Source organism: Neoarius graeffei, chromosome 11 (assembly GCF_027579695.1).
Source record: "Neoarius graeffei isolate fNeoGra1 chromosome 11, fNeoGra1.pri, whole genome shotgun sequence".
Classification (NCBI taxonomy): Eukaryota; Metazoa; Chordata; class Actinopteri; order Siluriformes; family Ariidae; genus Neoarius; species Neoarius graeffei.
Genome location: NC_083579.1, coordinates 77376959 through 77399167, shown reverse-complemented (window position 1 = coordinate 77399167; position 22209 = coordinate 77376959). Strand labels below are relative to the sequence as shown.

Here is a 22209-nt window from a genome sequence, read left to right as displayed (position 1 = left end):
TAAGAGCTGTATCCATCTTTGCAGAAAATTTAATTATTGCTCTTCGGTCTCTTTGTTTCAGTTCAAATGAATTCAATAAATGGTTAATTTTAAAAAATACTTAACAGGGCTATATCATTGAATAATAATGTTTTCTACTAACATTTAGGCCTGTTGTCCCATCTCTATGTATTTCTGTCATTTTGTTGTTTAAAATGCAGCTTGCATATATATATATATATATATATATATATATATATATATATATTATATGGACACGAGTGTATTACTGGGCAAGGCAAGTTTATTTATATAGCGCATTTCATACACAGTGGCAGTTCAATGTGCTTTACAGAGGTAAAGGCAAAACAGTAAACAATAGAAAATAAAAATTACATAAAATAAAGGGGGAAGAAGAGAGAAAAATATAAGAATTAAACAATAGTAGAAATAAAGTAATAAAATGAAGTAAAAGTTCAGTAAAAACAGCAGAATAAAATGGAATAAAAGTTAAGTTTAAAACATGCAAAGACTGTAAAAGTTAAGTAAAGTTTAAAACGTAAAGATAATGATATTTATCAGTTAGCAGAAAGCATCTGGGGCAGCACGGTGGTGTAGTGGTTAGCGCTGTTGCCTCACAGCAAGAAGGTCCTGGGTTCGAGCCCCGGGGCCGGCGAGGGCCTTTCTGTGTGGAGTTTGCATGTTCTCCCCGTGTCCGCGTGGGTTTCCTCTGGGTGCTCCAGTTTCCCCCACAGTCCAAAGACATACAGGTTAGGTTAACTGGTGACTCTAAATTGACCGTAGGTGTGAATGTGAGTGTGAATGGTTGTCTGTGTCTATGTGTCGGCCCTGTGATGACCTGGTGACTTGTCCAGGGTGTACCCCGCCTTTTGCCCGTAGTCAGCTGGGATAGGCTCCAGCTTGCCTGTGACCCTGTAGAAGGATAAAGCGGCTTGAGATAATGAGATGAGAAAGCATCTGAAAACAGCTTGGTCTTTAATCTAGATTTGAAGCTGCCAACAGCAGGAGCATTATGTCCTCTGGGAGTTGGTTCCATAGCTGTACTGCATAGTAGCTAAAAGCTGCTTCACCACACTTTGTTTTAACAACAGGTTTTACCAGTAAATGTTGCTGCTGCGATCTGGTAGATCTGATTGGGTTAGGCCGCTGCAACATATCAGAGAGGTAATTGGGCCCTGTACCATTTAGAGATTTGTACACCAGCAGCAATGCTTTAAAGTCAATTCTGTAGCTTACTGGAAGCCAGTGAAGGGACCTTAGAATTGGAGTAATGTGCTCTGTTCTTTTTGTTCGTGTGAGAACCCTCACCGCTGCATTTTGAACCAGCTGAAGTCGTTTGATGGTCTTTTTTGGCAGGCCTGTGAAAAGGCCATTGCAGTAATCAACCCTACTAGAGATGAAGGCATGGATACATTTTTCCAGATCATTTTTTGACACAAGTCCTCTTAGTTTGGAAATGTTTTTTAGGTGATAAAATGCCGTTTTAGTGATTGCTTTCATGTGACTGTCAAAGTTTAGCTCGATGTCAATGAAAACACCAAGATTTTTAACCATATCTTTTGTTTTAATCCCCTTTGTGTCAAGAATAGTGGTAATCCTAAGTCTTTCATCTTTTTTTTCCCCAAATAGAATTACTTCTGTTTTATCTGTGTTCAGCTGAAGAAAATTTTGTGACATCCAGTTGTTGATTTGGTCGATACACTGGTAGAGACATTCAAGGGGGGCATAATCATTAGGTGATAGAGCAAAATAAATTTGGGCATCATCTGCATAGCAGTGATACAAAATTGAGTTGTTCTTGATAATTTGTCCAAGTGGGAGCATATAAAGGTTGAATAGTAATGGTCCAAGGATCGACCCCTGGGGGACACCACAGGTCAAGGACATTGATGTTGAGGTACAATTTCCCATGGTAACAAAGAAGCTTCTATCTTTTAAGTATGATTTTAACCAATTGATAACTTTACCAGTCAACCCAACCCAGTATTCAAGTCGATATAGCAGTATGTTGTGATCAACAGTATCAAAAGCTGCACTGAGGTCCAGTAACACCAGGACCGATGTTTTGCCTGCATCAGTATTAAGACGTATGTCATTTATAACCTTAATCAGCGCTGTTTCAGTGCTGTGATTGGCATGAAATCCTGACTGAAAGTTAAACAGCTGTTTGATATCAAGAAGGCAGTTAATTGATTGAAGACAATTAAAATACACTGGGAAATACACTACTCATATTTTTCATACAAACTACAGGACATCTGGGACATGAAGAACCAAAACCGTGATATAAATCTCTCTATATATCACTCATGAGGAAATCAGTGAATTTTGTTTGCGAATGTGTCTATCCTTGACTTGCAAGTGACGTCAAAACAAAATAGAAACCCGGATGTCGGCCATGTTGGTGGATATACAAATGCAGAATCAAGCGACAGTCCATACAAAACATGGTCACGCGTGTGCAACTCTTTGTTTTTCCACTGCTTTAAGCGTTCTTTTAGCTCGGCTATATCTTTGTGCTGTATACGGTTGTGGTCACAACAGTACTCGCGACCGTGGCACGTTCCACTTTTTTAGAATTCCGTCTGTGATTCGGAAAGAGGGCGAGGAAACTCTGAGGCTTCGTACGGAGAGGAGACGAGCACGGCTGAACAACATCGACAGGGCTGATCTAACAGAGACTAAAACCAAAACAGCTCGTGTTTGCAGTGATCATTTTATCTCAGGTGAGATTCAAAAGCTTTCTCAAGAATATCATAGGAGAATTTTATTTCGTGTTGCTAGAATTTTGCTATAAAATGAGCATTCTCTTGTCATGGTTCACTCAGTCGATGTTATAATTTTAACATGGGTATTACCATTTCGCTTCTAGGAGTGCCAGCAAAATTATACGATAGAAACAATCCAGACTGGGCACCCACTCAGAACATGGGTTATGTTTTGTCCAAGGTCGGACTTGATTCTTCAGCAGCCAAACCAGATAGAACGCGATATCTGGGTACTCGATGGTCAGTAGAAGCATCTTATCTTCAGAAAAGTCTGACTTTTTTCAATAATATCGGTCAAAACCACACATATCTAGCTTCTCTTTGTATCAAATTTTCACTCGACTGTTCAAATCATGGTAATACTGAGAAAATTCAGCATTGTTACAGACACGCTTTCAGTGGCTGCCATCCTAGTTGCTTTGTATATCCACCATCATGGCGGACGCTCATGATGTAGCACATTTTGATCACGTGGTTGCAAGTCATCTATATAATAAAAAGAAAATCACACATTGGCTTGAAGATATGAAGTTTATTTTCTCATGTTGAAAACCACATTTTTCATACGAAAAAAAAAATCACAGATCTGAGTGACATTTAAATAATATCAGCTAGCATTGAGGCCCACTTTACACGGGGACGGTCTGAAACAAAAACGCAAAAGTCCGTTTTCGTTCTCACTTTTTTCCACGTCTACACGACCGTTTTCAAGGAGGAAATCTGCGTCTATACGGTGACGCATAAATGTGTGGAATTCAATTGGATGTGCATGCCAGGCGGCTAGGTGGTGCTGTGAAAGACCTCCGCTATGTCTGCACGCATGCGCAACGTCTTCCGTCTTGTCTGATCTGCACATCTGCGCCGCGAAAACTTTGACTACTCTGGCTATGGTAAGTAAGAAAGTAAGTAAAAAAGTAAGAGCATACTGTACCCACCTCTGTTCATTAACGGTATATGTGCAGATTCGGTATAGATGTTCGAAGGACTCCTGGACGTTTATTAAAGCTGCCAGAGCAGCTTGAAGGTCTGTTGGATCGATGTAATCAGACATGCTCTTACTTTTTTACTTACTTTCTTACTTCCCGGGCTGGCATGTACAGTATATGACATATGTATGACGTAAACGAGTACCCGACGTGAGCAGATCCGAGCAGAGTTTCGCGTATTGGGTAGTTTAGACGGATATGCAACGGGGGCTGTTTTTAACTTATCCACTCTGGAAGGCGTTTTCAATTTTTTTCGTTTTTCAGCCTCAGAAATGCCGTCCCCGTGTAGACGAAAGGCACTTCCGATAAAATATTTAGTCGTTTTTACCCGACAGCGTCCTCGTGTAAACGGGCCCTGAGTGGTCTGTCAGATATATTCCATTCAGATAGCATGATATTGAACGAGTCAAAGACAAGTAGCTGAATGGAATACATCTGATAGACCACTCAACGCCAGCTATTATTATTATTATTATAATACATACACATTCCTTATGGGTGTTCAATGCGTCTTTCTCTTTTCAAAATTCTTTCAAAATCTTCTGTATTTAACAAAGCAAACCTGGCAGCCATGTTTGTTTACAAATTGTCACGGTCGCTCGCTAGTGCGGAAGTTTTACGTCTCAGATGTGTGACGTCATGTTGTCTTGACAATCATGCAATATCGTAAACCATATTCAACACTCATTCTCCATTGGGTAGAGTGACATAATACACGTAGGATAAGCTATATGCTAACAATATTGCATGCTGTCAAACCAAATGAATGAAACCCGCTAGAAGGGAATAGAACAAGTTTTTATTCCATCGAAAAAGTGTCCTGTATGGATAATAATTCTCGATATTTCACTCCAATGACATCACTTCCCAGTGTTTTCCCGCTGACTGGATGCGCATTGTCAAAATGGCGAACCAGTTCAAAGTTAAAATTATTTTGCTATTTTTTTTTTTCCTTGAATGTGTCCATATAATATAAAGAACATTACACAGTGGTGCAAAGATATGAAGTTTATCTTCTTGTGTTGAAAAATATATCATGAGTGAGTGCAGCAAACGAGAAGATAAACTTCAGATCTTCATGCGACCATGTACTGTAATATCCTCTAAATACATATAGAATTAAATCGGGGCTTTTGGAGAGCCCCAGAACAGGAGGGCAGGTAAGTACAGTATAGTTCTGGTAGGTTTGGCTTTCAATCGCAGTAATAGTAACGAGGGCAGATAAACGTGTTAAGTAATCGTACAGTATTTTTCACCTGATCCCACAACATGTAGCCACATTATGAAGAAATAAATCCAGTCCTCTTGGACGACTGGATTACCAGATGGGCTACTTGGCTTCAAGAATATTCCAAAGGCTTCAAGTTTGCATCAGTATTGACAATATGAATTTAAACTTCCTTCTTCTAGTAAAACAGAAATGCTACTGTTTGACACCAAGTCTGTTTGCAGTGAGATTGTTTTGCCCTGGAGCTTGACAGCTTTTATGTAAAACTAAAAGATTCAGTTAAGAACCTCGGTGTAACCTTCAATGCTAAAGTCTCTAAAACTACTTATTATCATCGGGGAAACATAGCCAAAATATATATTAAAAAAAAAATGCTAACCTTACATGACACTGAGAAACTAATACATGTTTTCATAACTTTGTAATGTGTTGCTGGCTGGCTGGTTGCCTGCCCTGCTGCATCTTTAAGGAAGCTTCAGCTTGTTTTGCATGCAGAAGCTTGTTCCGCATCCTCGTCTTATTTTTGTGCTCAAAAAAGAAAGCACAGAGCACATTATTGCCCATTACTGCCTAATTCAAGCTACACTAACTGGCTATAAACATTCCCATTAACTAAACTCGTGGTCATGAGATTTAAAACTGTGAATGGGTGAGGTCTGGTGTATCTTGATGAGCTTCTGAAGCTTTTTAGCTCATCACAAGGACTTCACGGTTAATACCAAGGATTATTCACAGCTCAGCTAATGGGAGATGTTTTTTTTTTCTTCTCAACAATAAACAATGAAATAGTGTTCCAGAAACTATTAGGAACCAAAATGTAATCCGATTCAACAGCCAGATTAAAAATCTTCTTGTTTGTCAAATTCGTCATTTGTCCTCTAATGTTAGGTTTATGATTTGTAGTAAGTCTCAGTGTACAGTAGCTAATTCATTAGTGATTTATATCTGTACTTTATTTTCATTAAACAAGTAGTTCTGAGAATATAGTAGTTTGTATGTAAAGCACTTTGAGATGCAAAATGCATCACAAATAAAAAAACAGTTTTTTTTTTTTAAGCTATTTGGAATCGCTCATTCAGGGCGGCATGGTGGTGCAGTGGTTAGCGCTGTCGCCTCAGAGCAAGAAGGTCCTGGGTTCGAGCCCTGTGGCCGGCGAGGGCCTTTCTGTGTGGAGTTTGCATGTTCTCCCCGTGTCCGCGTGGGTTTCCTCCGGGTGCTCCGGTTTCCCCCACAGTCCAAAGACATGCAGGTTAGGTTAACTGGTGACTCTAAATTGACCGTAGGTGTGAATGTGAGTGTGAATGGTTGTCTGTGTCTATGTGTCAGCCCTGTGATGACCTGGCGACTTGTCCAGAGATGAGATGGGGGAATCGCTCATTCACTTTAGCAGCATGTTTTTGGGAGGTGGGAGTAAAGCCAGGCAGACACAATGTGTGGAAACTTGACAGACAGGAACCCAAACTCAGGATCAAACCAGGGCCCATGGAGCTGTATGGTGGCAACACTTCCTGCTGTACCAAGATTATTATTATTATTATCTGATCCAGCTGACAGGCGATGAGTTTATACCATCATGTGTTGTTCGTCGTCCATCTGGTGTCATCCACATTTCATCAAAATCATTTCTTCTCTCTTAATTCTTCACCGATTTTTATTCTTTATAGCAGGAAGGTAGGTCTGCCTAGGATGCATATACAGTAGCTTCTACCCAAATTTGCATAATTGCAATTAATAATGAAGATATGGAGTAATTAATCAATCCCTAATGAGCAGTTTCCACACAAATCGCTTCTTCTCCTTCAATTCTTCACCGATTTTGATTCTTTCTATCATGAAGGTAGGGGTACCTAGGGTCCATATAACTTCTACCCAGATTTGCTTCATTACAATTATTAATGAAATTATGGACTAATTAAGCCTTAATGTTCAACAGCAGTTAAACAAAAATCGCTTTTTTTTGGTCAATTCGTCGCCGTTTTGGATTCTTTCTGGCAAATAGATTGGTATTTCTAGGGTGGATATCGCTTCTATATATAGCTTGCAACATTTATTGCACAAGGTGGCCCACTTTAGATCGTTCCTTCTGGACTAGACGGGGCCAGAGTGAGCTACACCGTCATTGACTGTCTCCTTCTTCTTCTACTTAATATTAATCACATTATTAAATTACCTCATGTCAGGCTAATATAAAAGTCACTTCCACTCCAATTTTTAGTGATCTCAGTGAATGCCTGGTACAGCTGTGCTGAAACCTGAGAAATCAACAGTGAGGATGTCCTGGGGTTGTTGAGGATTGGACTGAAGAACAAAGCATTTCATATAATAACTGGTCTAATTTCTATATAATAAAAGGACGATTATTTGTTTCCAGATTTGTAAGAAATGCCCTGGCACTATCAACGACTGGAAGGGAAAAAAAAAATCAGTTGAAAATTGTATGGATATTCAGCAGCGTGGTGGAGAATGCTCCGAGTAGGTGCAAAGCTAATCACTGAAAAAATAGGAGGGGGAAAAAAGCCCAAAGACCAATGTTATATATATATTTGTCATTTTCTGTATGCATTAGTATGATCCAGTTATCCAGCTAACTCTGGGCTATGAGGAATAGGTAGTGAAATCCCTGCTTCTGTGTTAACGATGTGTTGATGGAATACATGCACATGCTGAGACTTGACACGAGGACTTAAGGTTATACAGTAAAAAAATAGATGATGACGATGATGAAGAGGACCATAACGATCAGTTGGAAATTTGCCCTGGGACCCTTTTGTACAGTACGCTACATAAACAAACCACTGAGCTCAGTACGGTATCTGCAACCAAAGCAGCTCATTGAAATTCAGAAAAAATACACAACAAACATACTGCAGAACTAGACGGCTCTCCCACACTGCATACAGAACAGAGAGCGCCGCCTCTGTGCTCTGTTTGGACTCGAGTATCAATATGAGACAGCACAATCCCTTTTACCAATCCCATTTCACTTTGGAATAAAGTGCAAGGGAATTGGACTGGCTGTCATTGGAGGGTGGAACAAAAAAAAACAAAAAAAAAACAAAGGAGAATATGATGTTCCTACTCTTGTAAACACATGGATTTAGCTGAAGGAAATGCTTAGGATGGAACACACTTTTTTCCCTAAAGGAAGATCAAATGACATCTTTCTTTCTGTTTGAGAGAATTCCGCTTCGATGCAAGTCTAATAGAAGCCTTTTCCTGTAAATACAGTTGCTTGGCTGTTTTCCTTGTAATTATACCTCAACAGCAAATGAATCCTCAAGTCATTTAAGCAACTGAATGCATTAAGTGCAAGATGATGACTGGAGAGCAACACTGAATGCCGATAATGATGTTGTGGGCGAAGCAGAAGTGCTTTGTTTCTGAATAGAAATCTTTACTTCTAACAATCATACAGTAATTCCCAAATTACAGTTGCATCGTGCTTTTTCATAATTATTTCAGGGGGAAAAAAAACACGAGTGAAGATATGTTTTTCAACACAAGAAGATAAACTTCATATATTTGCGCTGCCGTATAATGCTCTTTATATTAGATGGACTCATGCACAAAAGAAGTTAATCAAAAGAATTTTAATTTTGAACCGGTTTGCCATTTTGACAACATGCATCTAAGCAGCAGGAAAACACTGGGAGTGACGTCATCGGAGTGAAATATCGAGAAATTATTATACATACAGGACACTTTTTACATTAAATAAAAATATGTGTTCTATTCCCTTCGCACAGGTTTCATTCATTTGGTTTGATAGCATGCAATATTGTCATCATATCGCTTATTCTACATGTATTACGTCACTCTACCCAATGGAGAATGAGCGTGCAATATTGTTATAATATTGCACATTGTCAAGACAACACAACGTCACACATCGGAGCTGATGCGAATATCCAATGACAAAACCTTTCTGTTGTGCATGCGCAGAATTATTTCTTTGACTGCCGGGAAAGAGAGAAGACAAGGCTAATCCAGTGCTACTGGTAGGATTAACTATGCTATATTTAAGCATTAAATAAATAAACTGAAATGAAAGACGCGCTGAACACCCAAAATAGGTGAACAAAACTTAATTAGATATTCTTCATGCATATTTACAAGAGAAAAAAAACATACCAACAGACATTTAAAAAAAAACTGGAAAAGAGAGACGTCGGAGATGGAAAAATTCCACGCTAGTGAGTGACTGTGACAGTTTGTAAACAAACATGGCCGCCAGGTTTGCTTCTGAAGATTCTGAGAGAATTTTGGCTGCCTGGTTGTTCCGTTGTGTGTATCTGTCGGTGTTGATTTTAAAAGTAACTCAGTAAATTAGACAGGGAAATGGATATTTAAGTATGAGTGAAAAATCCTGTAGCGAGCATGCAGCGTGGAAGAAGTCTGGAGACAGAAATCTTAGTTTCTCGGTTGTTAGCCTGTCCTACTTACTCTCGATAGATAGCACTGGCTTGACTGCACTAGCGTTGGTCTTCGCTAACACTACAGATGAACACTACACTGGCTGGAAGGTGAAAATGCTGATATAGAGTGTGTATGTATAATAATAATATTGGCTGGCTTTTTTTTCGTGGTATATCAGATATATTCCATTCAGCTACTCATCTTCGACTCGTTCAATATCATGCTAGCTGAATGGAATATATCTGATATACCACTCAACGCCAGCCAATATTATTTAATTATGTCACTCAGATCCACAATGATTTTTTTTCGTATGAAAAACGTGAGTTTTTCAACACGAGAAGATAAACTCCATATCTTCAAGCCAGCATGTTATGTTCTATTTATTATATAGACACATTCTCACACACACACACAAAAAAGTCCCCAACTTTATCAAAAACAAAACAATTCATCAATTTCCTCACGAGTGACATACAGAGATTTATGTCACAGTTTTGGTTCTCAATGTCTCGGTCGGATGGAGCTCGTATGAAAAATACACTGCTGTATTTCCCAGCAAAACACTCGTCCATATATATAATATGGTATATTAGTAATGTGCCCATATTGAGACCTTTTCAAATGAATACACGGCTACACCTGAATAATCCTTCGAGAAAATTTATTTCCTGAAGATGCATTCAGAAGGAAATCAGAAGGGTGTATGTTCAATGGAAGTTCAATCATTCTGACGAGGCAAATGCTTTGAGAGAATTCTCCCATTAAATTTTTTTCTCTTTCTTGAGCAAAATGAACATGGTCAGAGTAAAAACAGCAACACTAAACATAAATCCACACTCAACAACTGTTTAAAAATTGTTCTTGGGAGGGGAAAGAAAAGTGTCGGAGTTCAGTAGTAACACCATCAAAGTGCTATTGAATGCTGGAATCTTGGCTTCATTTCAAACAATGTGAAAGAAACTTTTTATATCCCAAGGCTATGCACAATCATAAACGGGAAAAAAAAATCATAAAGGAAAAAAGTAACACCCTACGGTAACACGTTCGATGAAGGCCATGTGTATAATGAAAACAATGAATACATTCATTTCTTGTTATATTGCATTCATAATGCATTATTCACGTTGTTATAATTATTTATGAAAAGGTATGACATGGGGCGGCACGGTGGCGTAGTGGTTAGCGCTGTCGCCTCACAGCAAGAAGGTCCGGGTTCGAGCCCCGTGGCCGGCGAGGGCCTTTCTGTGTGGAGTTTGCATGTTCTCCCTGTGTCTGCGTGGGTTTCCTCCGGGTGCTCCGGTTTCCCCCACAGTCCAAAGACATGCAGGTTAGGTTAACTGACCTAAGGTCTAAATTGACCGTAGGTGTGAATGTGAGTGTGAATGGTTGTCTGTGTCTATGTGTCAGCCCTGTGATGACCTGGCGACTTGTCCAGGGTGTACCCCGCCTTTCGCCCGTAGTCAGCTGGGATAGGCTCCAGCTTGCCTGCGACCCTGTAGAACAGGATAAAGCGGCTAGAGATAATGAGATGAGATGAGGTATGACATGACATTAATAGCATTTAGCTCTTATGCGGAGCGATGTACAACGTACTCGGAGCAGCCTGGGGAGCAGTTAGGGGTTAGGCGCCTTGCTCAAGGGCACTTCAGCCATTCCTGCTGGTCCAGAGAATTGAACCAGCAACCTTTTGGTCCTAAAACTGCTTCTCTAACCATTAGACCATGGCTTCCCCATATTACCCTTTTGGTTTCCTTGGTAATGGTGAAGTACTCTAATATGTTATGAGCACTACTTATATTAACAATTCATAATGCACAGTAAACATTGCTCTAAAGCGTAATGAATTTTCATAAACATTTCGACAACGTGTATAATACCTGACGGGTGCTTTATAACATGATATGAATATGTTCACTTTTCATTACACCATGCGCTTGATGAAAGTCATTGTCATAATCCTCATTGTTTTTGTTTAAAGTGCTTACAACTTGCTACTGTTCAGCTATTCACTTAACAAACCAAATAAAACATTAAATTCTCAGAAACTAACGTTAACTTAATCATAACGTCACTGATTATAACTTAAATAACTGACTTCACTTCCAAGGTGAACGCTGTCTAAGACAAAAACAAATGACTGAACTAAATTCCCCAGTAAACATCATCCAGAACCCAAACAACACACAATAATAAATCTCATTACATAGACTGAATTGCTGACTAATAACCCTGTCCTTTGTGCTTTCCAAGTGCTTCATCTCATCCTCTGGCAGCATATCCCTCCATCCAGCTGCTTATTAGAAGAAAAAGAGCATGACTGAGCTGAGAGACAGGTGAAAGTGGGGAAAAAGATAATAGCCTGTGGTCTCAGCTGCTTTCGTCAACCAGCTTGGCTCCATTAATACCGCGGTACGTGACCCTGCTCGGGCGCACCAGGACACCATGGAAAGGCCGACAGCTGAAGTACCGCCTACAGCCAACTGAACCGTCATTCTTCCCCTTAGCACTACGCAACTCCAGGCCCAGCCAGAGGCCTGGTGCAAAGTCAGTAGTGCCAAAGTAGCGGATGATGCCCATTTCATTGGCGCTGATGAGCAGGACCTGCATGCCCAGGTGCAGTTTGACAGCGCTGTCTGTACTGGAGGAACTCATGCTGCCACCTAGAGTGCCTGAACCTCGAGGAGAGGCTACACCTGAGGCCAAACTGATGGAGGTCCACCGCCGCTGGGTGCTGGACAAATGGTTGCTGTACAATGAACCAGAGACAGAAGAAAAAAAATAAATTAAAATAATAGAAATAAAATAAACATATAAGCCAAAAAGTTATTTTTGTCCTGGAAAGCAGTTTGACTGAAATGTTATAATTATACATTTCCTTTGCATTGCTTCGATATAATTATTAATACAATTTCACACTTCAAGTGTTGCGTGAAATGTAAAACGCCAGTACACGTCGTGCAGACTCACAGTAAACATAATAGACTTTTCAGTAAATATTCAATACATAACGTACCGGTATATTTATTTTATCACCATTCCCAGGATATGAGCAATCGCGCGCTCTGATTGGCTACTCTACTACAATGATGTCAGCTTATATACCGTGAATAGAGGAAAAACAAAATGGCAGAGCGTGTTGCTGAACCAACTGAGGAAGAAATAAAAACTACTCACAAACGAAACCTCAAAAAAATACAAAACAAAGCAAGAAAATATGGAATAAAAGTATTTGATGGTAAGAACACGTCTTTTTTCTTTTTTTCAAGAATTATCATCACATTTTTCACAAATTGCTCCTGTCATTTCGCCGGTTTGTTTACATTCTAAGCGGAAATTATTTTGTCGGACGTTTTGTATAAAGTTTTTATTTATCGAATTTGCAAAAAAATAAAAATAATAAATGCTCTGTTTCTCAAAACCCAGTGAATGTGAATAGAATAAAACAGTTATTTCACTCAATCTTGTCGTACATGGATTATAGACAACTCAGTGCTACGCGCCTCATCGGCTATCAGCTCATGTACGACTCAATTTCATGGAATAACTTAATTATTCACTTAAAAAAAAACCAAACAAACATGACACAGATATGCTTTAACCACTAGTGGGCATATTCATCACATTTCATTACATTCAGCACTCTAGATTAGAGTACAGAAACACTAGCAATTAACGCCTGGTATATTCTTCATATGGAGTGTATTTAATTACATAATCACTTAAATAAAAACAAGTGTTGGCGCTACAGTGCAACAAATACTCAGACCCTCACGGATAAATATGTAGTTAATAAATATATTATTCTAATGAAAAAAAAGATAATTACTACTAGATATTAATTTGAATCTTTGCTTGCTAACTGCACTCATTTGTATATTCTTATAATATTCCAAACAGTATTTTGTATATCCTCTCACTTCTATCGTATACATCACAATGAATTTGACAGCAAAAGGGGAAAACATTTTTCTTTAGTCCACAATTTATATCCCCTGCTTATTTATTTATTTTCCCCAAGGCTTAAAGGAAAGTGCTCAAGAGATAAAGTGGTGCGTTGGACACAACTGAAAAACTGCTGTGCCAAGTCGTGTCATATACATGGCATGACTCAAGCGCACATCAAATATTTCTAATTATTATACATGCAGGACACTTTTTCGATGGAATAAAAATGTGTTCTATTCCCTTCTAGCGGGTTTCATTCATTTGGTTCAATAGCATGCAATATTGTTAGCATATCGCTTATCCTACGTGTATTACGTCACTCTAACCAATGGAGAATGAGCATGCAATATTGTTACAATATTGCACTGTGGCAGCAGGGGCGTGGCCGAGCGTCAGTCTGTGAATGGAGGGCGGAGTCGGGGAAGGTGAGTGGTCGTATCACTACACCTGTTGTCAGGTGTTTGTGTGTCTCTTACAGTGACGGTGCTCTATAAAAGGAGTGAGAGGAATAGAGGAGGGGAGATCGGGGACCAGAACACGATAGTACTCTCTGTGTGTGTATGAGTGTATCCCAAATGAAAAGAGTTGTGCTGAAAAGCAAAATAAAGCAAATTCACAAGCAAATAACAGCCTGCCGTACTTCTGTGCTCCACCCACATCCGGGCCAGTTCTACAGTGGTGCCGAAACCCGAGAGTGCAGAAGGGAACAGCCCCATGGAGTCCTCACTGTTTAAAGATCTCATTCATGCCCTCGCCACAGCACAGCAGAACCAGCATCAAGCGCTGATCGCCCTCTGGAAGGAGTAGGAACAATGGTTTGAAGCCTTGATGCTGGCCCAACAAGAAGACCGCCAGGCATTCTGGCACCTGCTTGCTTCGGTGAGGTCCACGACCGCCACCAGAGCGGACCCTCCCCACCTCACCCTAACAAAGATGGGTCCTCACGACAATCCAGAAGCCTTCCTCGCACTCTTTGAGCAAGCAGCGGAGGCATGGGGTTGGCCGGTCAAACAGCGTGCAGCACACCTCCTCCCCCTGCTGACGGGCGAGGCACAGCTTGCTGCGCTGCAGCTCCCTGCCGACAGCCGGCTCGTGTATGCGGACTTCCGAGGAGCCATCCTCCAGCATGTCGGCTGCTCCCCAGAGCAACAGCGGCAGTACTTCTGCTCTCTGCGCTTGGAGGAGGTCAGCCGACCGTTCGCGTTCGGGCAACAACTCCAGGACGCCTGCCGGCGGTGGCTGAGGGCAGACGACCGCGACGCCGAGGGAATTATCGACCTGGTGACACTGAAACAGTTCATCGCGCAACTTCTGGAAGGACCGGCAGAGTGGGTCCAGTGTCATCGCCCGGCATCGCTGGATCAAGCTATCGAGCTGGCAGAGGACCACATGGCGGCAGTTCCGATGGCAGGAAGACGTGCTTCTCCTTCTCCTCTTTCCTCTCTCTCTGCTTCCCGTCCTCACCCCATTCCCCCACCACGGAGGCAGGGGCTGGCTTCCCCCCAGCCGGCCCCGCACACCCGTGGTGTCCTTCTGTTTTCCCCTTCCTTGTCTGTCTTCTCCCCCCCCCCCCAGGTGAGTGATGTCCGTAACACCGGTGCAGAGGGAGAGCCTGGGCCGGTGTGCTGGTGCTGCAGGAGGCCGGGACATCTCCAAAATCAGTGCTCCACGATGGATCAGTGCTCCGCGATGGGTCCCCAACGTGCCAGAAACCGCCCTCGATCGGGCCGGAGCGTATCGTAAACTGGTAAGTGTCCAAGGGGATACGTATCAGGCTTTGGTGGATTCTGTCTGTAACCAGACCTCAATCCACCAAAGCCTGGTGCAATGTGAGGCATTGGGGAGAACACGAGTGGTGAAGGTGTTGTGTGTGCACAGTGATGTTCACAACTACCCTTTAGTGTCCGTCCACATTCTATTTCGGGGAGTAAAGCATAGTATAAAGTTGGCGGTTAACCCTCGTCTCACCCACTCACTGATTTTGGGGACTGATTGGCGTGGATTTAAGGAGTTAATGACACACATAGTAAGGAATGGGTCCTGCAGTAATCCGTCTGGGAAAGACCCCGGACTAGCATTGGCGAGAGAAGCTCTCACAGAGCCATCTACGTCAGCACCGTGTCAGGGCGATACACGGAGTGAGGAGTACCCCGCCCCTCCTCCCTCTCTCGGGGATTCCCTTGGGGATTTCCCATTAGAGCAGTCGCGAGACGGGACTCTGCGGCATGCTTTTGACCAAGTGAGAGTAAATCGATGGTCAAATTCTCCAGCCAAATGCAACACCGGCCTTCTCCAATTTTCTATTATTAAGGATAGGTTATACCGAGTGACGCAGGACACTCAAACTGGCGAAAATCCCAAAGAGCCCTCAGGAATTCATATTCCAGGCAGCTCACTTTAATTCCATGGCCGGACACTTAGGGCAGGATAAAACACTAGTACGAATAATGGCCCGGTTCAATTGGCCAGGGATTTGCAGGGATGTCCATCGGTGGTGTGCGGCATGCCGTAAATGCCAATTAGTAAATCCCGCGGCCACTCCAAAAGCACCTTTGCGCCCTCTCCCTTTAATCGAGACCCCTTTTGAAAGAATTGGGATGGATCTCGTCGGGTCATTAGATCGGTCAGCACAGGGATATCGCTTTATTTTAGTTCTGGTGGACTATGCAACTCAATATTGGGAAACAGTGTCTCTCCGCAATATCTCAGCACGCAGTATTGCGGAAGCGCTCTTCCACTTTATCTCCCGGGTCAGGATTCAGAAAGAAATCCTGACAGACCAAGGCACTACATTTATGTCACGCATACTGCACGAACTGTATGGGTTACTGGGGATTAAGCCTATCCGCACCAGTGTCTATCACCCACAAACTGATGGCTTAGTGGAACGTTTTAATCAAACTCTCAGAAATATAATTCGGAAGTTCATAAGCGAAGATGCACATAATTGGGATAAATGACTCGAGCCCCTGTTATTTGCAGTAGGAGAGATCCCGCAAGCCTCCACAGGTTTTTCACCATTTGAATTATATGGCCATAAGCTGCATGGCATTTTGGACGTACTACATGAAAATTGGGAGGAGGGACCTTCATCTAGTAAGAATGAAATTCAATACGTTCTCGACTTGCATGCCAAACTCCACACACTCACACACTTAACCCAGGAGAATCTGCGGCAGGCGCAAGAACGTCAAATCCGACTGTATGACAGGGGCACGCACCTTAGAGAGTTCACATCGGGAGACAAGGTACTCGTATTATTGCCCACGTTGAGCTCCAAATTGATCGCCAAGTGGCAAGGGCCCTTCGAGGTCACACAGCAAGTCAGGGACGTCGACTATGAAGTGAGGTGAACGGACGGGGTGGGGCATTGCAAATTTACCACCTCAATCTGTTAAAACATTGGAATGAGGAGGTCCCCGTGGCGTTGGTGTCAGTAATCCCGGAGAAGGCGGAGCTGGGGCCGGAGGTTCAAAAAAGAAAATTGACGTCGCCAACCACTCCGGTCCCTTGTAGAGACCACCTCTCCCCGGCCCAACTCACAGAGGTAGCCCAGTTGCAGAAGGAATTTTCTGACATGTTTTTGCCCCTGCCTGGCTGCACCCACCTCACAGAACACCACATTAAGATGCCCCCAGGGGTGATAGTGTGCAGCCGCCCTTACCGCCTGCCCGAACACAAGAAAAAGGTGGTCCGGGATGAACTCAAGGCCATGCTCGAAATGGGCATAATCAAGGAGTTCCACAGTGACTGGAGCAGCCCAGTGGTCCTGGTCCCCAAGACTGATGGGTCGGTCCGTTTCTGTGTGGACTATAGAAAAAAGTCAACGTGGTGTCTAAATTTGACGCATACCCAATGCCTTGCATTGACGAGCTGCTCGATCGATTAAGCACTGCTCGTTTTTATTCGACACTGGATTTAATGAAGGAATATTGGCAGATCCCCTCGACTCCTCTATCCCGAGAGAAAACGGCCTTTTCCACACCATTTGGCTTACACCACTTCGTCACACTTTCTTTTCGGTTATTTGGGGCTCCCGCCATGTTCCAGCGGCTCATGGACAGGGTTCTCTGCCCCCACACCACCTATGCAGCTGTGTATCTTGATGATATTATCATTTATAGCAATGACTGGCCGTGGCACCTCAAACACCTTAGGGCCATCCTAAAGTTGCTGAGGCATGCGGGTCTCACAGCTAACCCAAAGAATTGTGCAATTGGGCGGGTGGAAGTACGGTATCTGGGTTTCCACTTGGGCCATGGGCAGGTGCGTCTCCAAATCAATAAGACTGCAGCGATTACGGCCTGCCCAAGGCCAAGACAGTTCCTGGGGCTGGCTGGCTACTATCGTAGGTTCATACCTAATTATTTGGACGTCACCAGCCTCCTAACTGATTTCACTAAAAAGGGAGCACCAGATCCGGTCCAGTGGATGGAGCAATGCCAACAGGCTTTCTCTAGGGTAAAGGCTGCACTGTGTGGGGGGGCCACTGTTACACTCCCCTGATTTTTCTCTCCCCTTTATTTTACAGACGGACGCATTGGACAGGGGGCTGGGGGCCGTTCTGTCCCAGAAGGTGGAGGGGGAGGAACGTCCTGTGCTGTACATTAGCCGGAAGCTGTCAATGCGGGAAGGCAGGTACAGCACGATAGAGAAAGCGTGCCTAGCCATCAAGTGGGCGGTCCTCGCCCTCTAGTACTACCTACTGGGATGCCCTTTCACCCTCTGTTCGGACCACGCACCCCTCCAGTGGCTCCACCGCATGAAGGATGCCAACGCGCAGATTACCCATTGGTATCTTGCCCTCCAGCCATTCAAATTCGAGGTGGTCCACAGGCCAGAGGTGCAGATGGTGGTGGCGGACTTCCTGTCCCGTCAAGGGGGTGGGAGTCCGCTGCATGCTGGACGGCTCCCCGGCCTGAGTCGGGCAGTGGGGGTATGTGGCATCAGGGGCGTGGCCGGTCTGTGAATGGAGGGCGGAGTCAGGGAAGGTGAGTGGTTATATCGCTACACCTGTCATCAATTAACGTGCGTTTGTGTGTCTCTTACAATGACGGTGCCCTATAAAAGGAGTGAGAGGAATAGAGGAGGGGAGATCGGGGACCAGAACACGATAGTACTCTGTGTGTGTATATGAGTGTGTGTGTATATGAGTGGGTCCCCAATGAAAAGAGTTGTGCTGAAAAGCAAAATAAAGCAAACTAACAAGCAAATAACAGCCTGCCGTACTTCTGTGCTCCACCCACATCCGGGCCGTTTCTACATGCATGTTGTCAAGACAACATGACATCATACGTCGGAGCTGATGTGAATATCCAATGACAAAACTTTTCTGCTAAGCATGCACAAAAACATTTCTTTGTCTGCTGGGAAAGGGAAAAGATGAGGCTAATCCAGTGCTCCTGCTAGGATTAGCTAAGCTATAATCAAGCACTAAATAAACAAACTGAAACTAAAGACACATTCTTTACGCGTATTTACAAGAGAAAAACATACCAACGGACATCGAAAAACTGGAAAAGAGACACATCGGAGATGTAAAACTTCTGTGCTAGCGAGTGACTCTGACAGTTTGTAAACAAACATGGCTGCCAGGTTTGCTTGTTTATATATGAAAGATTTTGAGAGAATTTTGGCTGCCAGGTCGCGCCGTTGTGTGTAGCTATCAATGTTGATTTTAAAAGTAACTAAGTAAATTACACAGGGAAATGAATACTTAAGTCTGATACTCTGTTATGAAAATCAACATTTAAAAAACATAAATGTGTGTAAACAATGAATAATTGTTGCATCTCATCTCATTATCTCTAGCCGCTTTATCCTGTCCTACAGGGTCGCAGGCAAGCTGGAGCCTATCCCAGCTGACTATGGGCAAAAGGCGGGGTACACCCTGGACAAGTCGCCAGGTCATCACAGGGCTGACACATAGACACAGACAACCATTCACACTCACATTCACACCTACGCTCAATTTAGAGTCACCAGTTAACCTAACCTGCATGTCTTTGGACTGTGGGGGAAACCGGAGCACCCAGAAGAAACCCACGCGGACACGGGGAGAACATGCAAACTCCACACAGAAAGGCCCTCACCGGCCACAGGGCTCGAACCCGGACCTTCTTGCTGTGAGGCGACAACGCTAACCACTACACCACCGTGCCGCCCTAATTGTTGCATATTTACACTATATACTTACTGTATTGGAAAATAAAGTGCTATCAGATGTTGAAATAATATTGGCCGACGTTAAGTGGTACATCAGATATATTCCATTCAGCTAGCATGATATATCATGATATCATGCTAGCTGAATGGAATATATCTGATAGACCATGAAAAAAGCCAGCCAATATTATTATTATTATTATTATAATACATACACATTCCTTTCGGGTGTTCAACGCGTCTTTCTCTTTTCAAAATTCTCTCAAAATCTTCTGTATTTAACGAAGCAAACCTGGCGGCCATGTTTGTTTACAAAGTGTCCCAGTCGCTCGTTAGTGCGGAAATTTTACATCTCTGATGTGTGATGTCATGTTGTCTTGACAACCATGCAATATCGTAAAACATATTCAACACTCACTCATTCTCTACTGGGTAGAGTGACGTAATACACATAGGATAAGCGATATGCTAACAATATTGCATGCTATCAAACCGAATGTATGGAACCTGCTAGAAGGGAATAGAACACGTTCTTATTCCATCGAAAAAGTGGTATAATAATTACATTTATGGCATTTGGCAGACGCCCTGATAAGATATCAAAGACAAATAATTCACTCAAGCACCCAACCATCATATTGCTGTAACCGGGGGAAGCCATGGCCTAATAGTTAGAGAAGCAGCTTTAGGACCAAAAGGTTGCCAGTTTGATTCCCTGGAGCAGCAAGAATGACTGAAGTGCCCTTGAGCGAAGCACCTAACCCCCAACTGCTCCCCAGGCTGCTCTGGGTACATTGTACGTTACCCTGGATAAGAGCGTCTGCTAAATGCCATTAATGTAATGTAAATGTTAGACATTTAGCTTTTTTTTTTTTTTTAAGCATGAGTAACATTTTGGAAGGAGTAAATTACACTGAAACTTGTATATAATACGATCTTGGCACTGGATAGCCACAGGAGCTAATGGTAGTAGACTTTACACACCTGCAAGACATAAATTAAGCAAGAGAAGAGATTTATTGCTTGCTAGGATGAATAACAAGTCACTGCACAGAACTCCGGTGCTCACAGAAGAACTCTAATTACTTACACACACAGAATTTCTTCAACTCTTATGATACTGAACTTGTGTTTTTGAAGTAGGCTCAAAAAATACAATTTATGTATCATTACGATGAAAAAAGAAAGTTTTATTTACAAGTTTATCTGTATAGAATTCCAGTAACGTTCAGTAAAAATCTGCTATGATGCCGTATTCATCTCAGCCGGCCTCATGTGAGGTCGCAGCCCCGCAGTTATGATCTTAGGACTGAATAATTTTGCTGTTGAACTGCCTCAATTTTTCATGATTGTTTTGCTTGCCTCTTGGCTACAATCAGGAAACTCCTGCCTTTCCTATGCATTTTAATGGAAGTGTCAACTGTAAATTCTCATTATAAATTGCTGAAAATGGACCTGTTAGAACAGTTATTCATCACTGTGCATTTCTGATGAAGCCAGTTCCTCTCTGCTTAGCGGTTTACATCCTTGGCCTTATTCTGAGTCGAGTTACACGTACATACTGAGGAGTTAATCCTGAAAATGTGTGCAAGCATCGGATCGACCTGGGAGCTGTTTTATATCCAGCTTTGCTTTCTGACAGTTTGCTGTAACCACAATTTTTCAATCTGAAACATGTTTTAGATGACGCGACCACACTGAAAATATTAAACCAGCCCTATATGGATTCCATACATATTTGAACGTTGGCAAAATTATTATTTTAGCAGACTACCACAGTATACTGGGGCTGAAATTAAATAATGAATAGACTTTCAGCTGTAGGATTGCTGTAGGATTTACAGCACGTTTTGTTCCCCCTGTGCCAATAGTTCGGTAATTTATCATCCCCAAACATGGCAAATTCAGAGCAGGGTGCTTTTCATAATCTTACTGAACCATACAGACATTTAAATTAGGCAACTTTTCTCGTAAATACTGAGGTAATGTTTGAACTCTGTATACGGCTTACTACGACAACATGTGATTCTATTTACTTCATGTTAATCAATTATTTCTCACCGGCTCACTTGAGTCTTCCGATTTGGCTCTCGCTGTGTGGCGATGGCTGAAGTGGTGCTCAAACTACGACGCATTCCTGGATCACACACACACACACACACACACACACACACACACACACACACACACACAGTTACTCTCATTTCCCAATGCAACCGCTGCAATCTTTCCAAGCACTTTAGTATTTATAGCACGTGCATCACAAGAGGAAAGAGGACAGGCCACCAGCATTAGCTCACCAGTGAAGGTGGGATTGGATCGGGAGGAGGACAGTTCAGACAGGCAGTCCACAGAACCATGGATCCTGGGAGCAAAATGCATGTCCAATATCAATTACTATCATTTTCAGTCAACATCCAAGCCTACAATAAACTGACTGTTATTATCCCCGTGCTGTGTAACACCCATCACAGAAAAGCACTGCGATACACATTCTGGGAGGATTGAAGTCATCAAGACTGCAGCAGCTGCAGAAATTTCTGGAGTGATGTTTTAAAGACATTAACTTTTAGAAATTTAAGAAAAAAAAAAAGTTCACAAACTTCAACAACATTATATGGGGCAGGCCACCACAAAATGAGTCCAGTGTAACAAAATTTTATTTCGAGTTAGTCATGTTACGATTTACTCAATTCAT

The 22209-nt window shown here is 42.5% G+C and overlaps 1 protein-coding gene across 3 annotated transcripts in view; it reads right to left on the bottom strand.

Moving 5' to 3' along the window:
- Positions 1-10945: 10945 nt before the first annotated feature.
- zgc:103755 (uncharacterized protein LOC449988 homolog) overlaps positions 10946-22209 on the bottom strand; it is a 202750-nt gene continuing 191486 nt past the window's right edge. For all 3 annotated transcript variants that reach the window (XM_060934732.1, XM_060934733.1, XM_060934734.1), the window contains 3 exons: positions 21812-21876; positions 21573-21648; positions 10946-12147 (listed from right to left, as the gene is read on the bottom strand). In XM_060934732.1, coding sequence (XP_060790715.1) covers positions 11769-12147; positions 21573-21648; positions 21812-21876 — 520 coding nt within the window. In that variant the 3' untranslated portion in view covers positions 10946-11768. The remainder of the gene's footprint in view (positions 12148-21572; positions 21649-21811; positions 21877-22209) is intronic.